The sequence below is a fragment of the Ziziphus jujuba genome, chromosome 5 (assembly GCF_031755915.1).
Source record: "Ziziphus jujuba cultivar Dongzao chromosome 5, ASM3175591v1".
Classification (NCBI taxonomy): domain Eukaryota; kingdom Viridiplantae; phylum Streptophyta; class Magnoliopsida; order Rosales; family Rhamnaceae; genus Ziziphus; species Ziziphus jujuba.
The window spans coordinates 25,187,983-25,192,442 of NC_083383.1; the positions used below are offsets into that span (position 1 = coordinate 25,187,983).

General features: G+C 32.9%; 1 protein-coding gene across 3 annotated transcripts; it reads left to right on the forward strand.

The window, feature by feature from the left end:
- The first annotated feature begins 763 nt into the window (after positions 1-763).
- Positions 764-3,787, forward strand: LOC107421474 (12-oxophytodienoate reductase 1). Of its 3 annotated transcripts, none has more exons than XM_048476555.2 (5): positions 764-935; positions 1,449-1,589; positions 1,767-1,897; positions 2,404-2,580; positions 2,902-3,787. In XM_048476555.2, exons 1-5 carry the CDS (start codon positions 853-855, stop codon positions 3,489-3,491), a joined length of 1,122 nt encoding a protein of 373 aa, XP_048332512.1. In that variant the 5' UTR covers positions 764-852; the 3' UTR covers positions 3,492-3,787. The 3 variants fall into 3 exon arrangements, with proteins under 3 accessions (XP_048332512.1, XP_048332514.1, XP_048332513.1); XM_048476557.2 differs by lacking the exon at positions 764-935 and adding an exon at positions 954-1,071 and having other exon boundaries at positions 1,449-1,621; XM_048476556.2 differs by lacking the exon at positions 764-935 and adding an exon at positions 957-1,071.
- The last annotated feature ends 673 nt before the right edge of the window (positions 3,788-4,460 follow it).

Genomic DNA, 4,460 nt, shown 5'->3' on the forward strand with positions numbered 1-4,460 from the left:
AATCCTGGGTGCTATGACATGCTCCTCCTTTTGGATTTGGATTTTCATTTATGTCTGTAATTGGAAAGTTGTTATGAAATTTATCCAAACTTTTCATGTATATATATATAAATGCTAATAAAAGATTGACTTTATTGTACCAAACGACTCTTAATATCACAAATATTGCATGTGATATTGTTTCACAGCCTAACCCTAAATGGTTAATATTCTTTCTGCAGTTCTTTATTTTTTAATCTTCGATACTAAAAATTTTTTGAACTCAAACAAATTTGAATCCCTTTAATCCTTTGAATCTTTCACTCAAATAAATTAATGGTTACGCTTTGGTTATGACTGTGATTTTCAACAAGGCATTTAAAATTTTTGTTAACTAATTTTTTATTATTATATATAATCTCTTGAAAATTAAAGGGTATTATTTTAACGCAATTTTGTTTTAATTAAACCTGATAAAAGTTGAGAGACCAAATAATGGTTTAATAATATTATTATTATTGTTATTCTTGCTATTTTCAATTTCTTAATCTTTTTTTTTTTTTTTTTTGGGGGGAAAGTTTTCTATATTACGGAACTCGATCGCGTCCTGATTTGTGTGTTGAGAGCGAATTATGAATAGAGCTAAAATTTCTATATACAAGAATAGTCAATAAAAAACTAGGAAAAATTCGAAAGGGGCTTTTAATCAGCTTCGAAGAATAGTCAACAGCCAATCTGCATTAAAGTCTATATATGATGGAAAGCGAGCAATGCAATATTCTCTCACACATTTAACATAAGAATTAAGGGAGAAGTTTTCAGCCAAAAAAAAAAAAAAAAAAAAGAATTAAGGGAGAAGAGAAAGATCCAAATATGTCCGGTTCTGAAACTCCTATCGGTAACAGTATCCCTCTTCTTACACCATACAAATTGGGAAACTTTAATCTTTCTCATAGGTACTACTGCTTCCAATTCTCTCCACCTATTCAATCTGTTTCTTACTTTTCTTTTTCTTTGTTTCTTTTTCATGTTGCTATATTGTGTCTTATTCTCTACCTACCGTGTCTATGGATTTGGTAAAGCTGGAAAGTGGTATTTTCTGTCGATACCAAAAAGAATATCTTCATCAACATAAAGAAACTGTTTTTCTTTATTGCAAATTATTACATATTTTTTCTTGCATTAAGAAATTGATTAAACTTACCACATCTTTGGCTTGTTCTATTATTATTATTATTATTCCATAGTTTTAAGAATCTGAGCTTTTTTCCTATATAAACTTTTACTTGAAATTTATTGCAAAAGCATATATATACATATATTTCTGGTTTTTCTACCATATATATCCTCGTAAGCCTATAAATCATGAATTCAATCACGCTTGAATACTGATTAAAATTTTCTGTCCTATATTTAGCTTAAAGCTTGTGTTATCTAATTAAGATGGTTTTTTTCTGATTTGATTTCAGAATTGTTTTGGCACCGTTGACCCGGCAAAGGTCATACAACAGCATCCCTCAGCCACATGCCATCTTATATTACTCTCAGAGAACCACCAATGGGGGTCTTCTCATTGCTGAGGCATCTGAAATTTCTGATACTGCTAAAGGGTAACTTATTCAGATTAATTTCATTTCTTTTGGTAAATTCTCTCCCTTATTTATTATTATTATTTTTTTTCTCTGTGCACTGAAGTAAATATATAACAAGCACAGAGTTCGTCCCCTCAAGGGACATGCTGAGATTGAAAGTTATGTAACATATTGCGTGCTTTTGCTATGTAATAGGTATCAAGATATGCCTGGTATTTATACAAAAGAGCAAGTTGAAGCTTGGAAACCCATTGTAGATGCTGTTCATGCCAAAGGGGGTATTTTCTTCTGTCAGATTTGGCACGGAGGAAGAGTCTCGAATAGCGGTTTGTTTGTTTGTTGTCTTTTTTTTTTTTTTTTTTTTTTTTTTAAACTGTTACCTTTGCATTTTGCGGTGTTGTTGACTTTGAAAATGGTTTGCCGTTTTGTGGATTTAAATTATAACTAAGTTATAACTTAGAATTAGAGACCTTTTCTAGTAGTTTGGAGTGTTTGATAGAAAGATTAGAATTGAGAAACGGCTCACATGCTCTTAATGTTAATAAAATATATAATTACAAGTTGAGCAATTTGTACTCGGCGACAGTCGTGTTTATTGACAATAATTGCGTATGTCTGTGTGTGTGTGTTTTGTTTTTTCCCTTAAATCTTTACTATTGCCGAGTATTATTTGGTTTTACTTGGAGGTTTTTGTTGTAAAATTTTTCCAAGCAGAGCAACTTGTACTCTCCAATAGTAACAATAAATTCTTTAGACCTTTACTCTCATGAGCTTTATAAACTTCTACTTGCTTAAGAGGCTGAAACTCATGTGACTTAAAATTTTATTTCAGTTTTCCAACCAAATGGCCAAGCTCCAATCTCTTGTACAGACAAGCCATTGACCCCCCAAATATTAACTAACGGTGTTGATGTTGCACAGTACACACCTCCAAGGAGGCTTAGAACAGATGAAATTCCTGGAATTGTTAACGATTTTAGACTCGCTGCAAGGAATGCAATTGAAGCAGGTAGTATCCATTTCCAAACTATGTGTTAAGAATTTTTTAGTGGTCATTTTCTGGTTTAATGAAATCCTATTATTCAAATCAACAAGAGAACGAAGAAAAGAACTTTAAAAAACAATGTAACAAGAATTTCAAGGGAAAAAAAAAAAAAAAATTTTGTTTAAGAAATTAGTTCCCTTCATACTTTTATATTAGTGTTTCATGTCTTGAATTTACTTGCTGATCTGCCTTATCAAATTAAGTGGCTTGTAGAACTTAAAATGAGAATTTTTAATGCTGCTAATAATTTGGTTTGAATCCTCTATTGTTGTCTGAAACATGCAGGTTTTGATGGAGTTGAGATCCATGGGGCTAATGGCTACATTATTGACCAATTTTTGAAAGATCAAGTTAATGACCGAACTGACCAATATGGTGGATCCCTAGAGAACCGTTGTCGATTTGCTTTAGAAATCGTCGAAGCAGTTGTTAATGAAATTGGTGCAGATAAAGTTGGAATAAGATTATCTCCATTTGCTGACTACATGGAATCAGGGGACTCCAATCCTAATGCATTAGGCCTCTACTTGGTTCAATCCTTGAACAAATATGGGATCCTATACTGCCATGTGATTGAGCCAAGAATGAAGTTGCAGGATGAAATTGCTGAATGCTCTGACAGCCTTGCACCCATGAGAAAGGCTTTTAAAGGTACCTTCATTGCCGCTGGGGGTTATACCAGGGAGGATGGGAACAAGGCGATTGCTGAAAATCGTGCTGATCTTATTGCATATGGTCGATTGTTCTTGGCTAATCCAGATTTGCCAAGGAGATTTGAGCTTAAAGCTCCTCTAAATAAGTACAACAGAGAGACATTCTACATATCTGATCCTGTTCTTGGTTACACTGATTACTCATTTCTCGAAACTGCTTAGTAATTACTGGAAGAGGTGAATGAACTTTACAGATTAACTATGATTGTCGTACCTGTATCTTGTTAATATATCTAATAGAAACTATATTTATAATTATGATAAAAATCACTAGGCAGGGGTTCAAGTTGATAGTGTATTGAAATGTTGATTGATTGTTTCTGGCTTACCCAGCCAGCCGTTTGAATTTGGTATTTGTAGATGCTGTAAAGCAAACAGAATCTATTCAAATGGGAACTGTATGCCACTGTACCATTATGTTATTATTCTAATTCATTAGTTATTATAATAAAGACTAATCAACTCTACTAATACGAACTATTTTAAATTTTGGAATTTGGTGACGAGAATGGATGGCTGCAATGATCCTGAAGTATGGCAATCTTATTTCCACAAACATTTTAGATGGGCTTCCAACAATTTTCAAGGTAAATAATCAAATCAGTCAAATTTCTATGGAGGATCTGGAGCTTCAGCTCTGAGTAAAGATGGAGTCACTGGATCTGAAGCATGTTCTTGAAGGGATGGTGTAGTACTGCACAAATGCTCGAACAAGGTTGCTATATCAGTCATGTAAGGAGAGGGCGCGAAATAAAATCTTTTGAGCCATAATTGCTGCTGGAGTTGCTATTAAAATTCGTTGTCGAGAGATGGTGCTAGAAAATTTAATGATTTAAAAAAAAAAATTTTGAAGAATAAGACAGCTGAATAATATATTAATTATATTTTACAGAAACTTGAAACTAAAAATTAATGAAATATACAGATAACTTGGAATAGTCTGACATAACTGATGAATTACTTAATATGAGGCCTATGATTATGCAGCTTTCTTAAAACAGATTCATTTTCATTGGTGCAAGTGATCTTGAAGCGTCTCTTCCCATAATACAATGCCAACGCGCTAAAACTATGCCAAAACTCCTACAAAGCTCCTCTTGCAAACTAAAACTATGCCAAAACTTGACTACA

Excerpts from the sequence above, each read along its gene's own strand:
- LOC107421474 (XM_048476555.2), top strand. The coding sequence starts at position 853 with ATGTCCGGTTCTGAAACTCCTATCGGTAACAGTATCCCTCTTCTTACA. Across the intron at positions 936-1,448 it reads AACTTTAATCTTTCTCATAG|AATTGTTTTGGCACCGTTGA; the intron begins GTACTACTGCTT and ends ATTTGATTTCAG. Across the intron at positions 1,590-1,766 it reads ATTTCTGATACTGCTAAAGG|GTATCAAGATATGCCTGGTA; the intron begins GTAACTTATTCA and ends GCTATGTAATAG.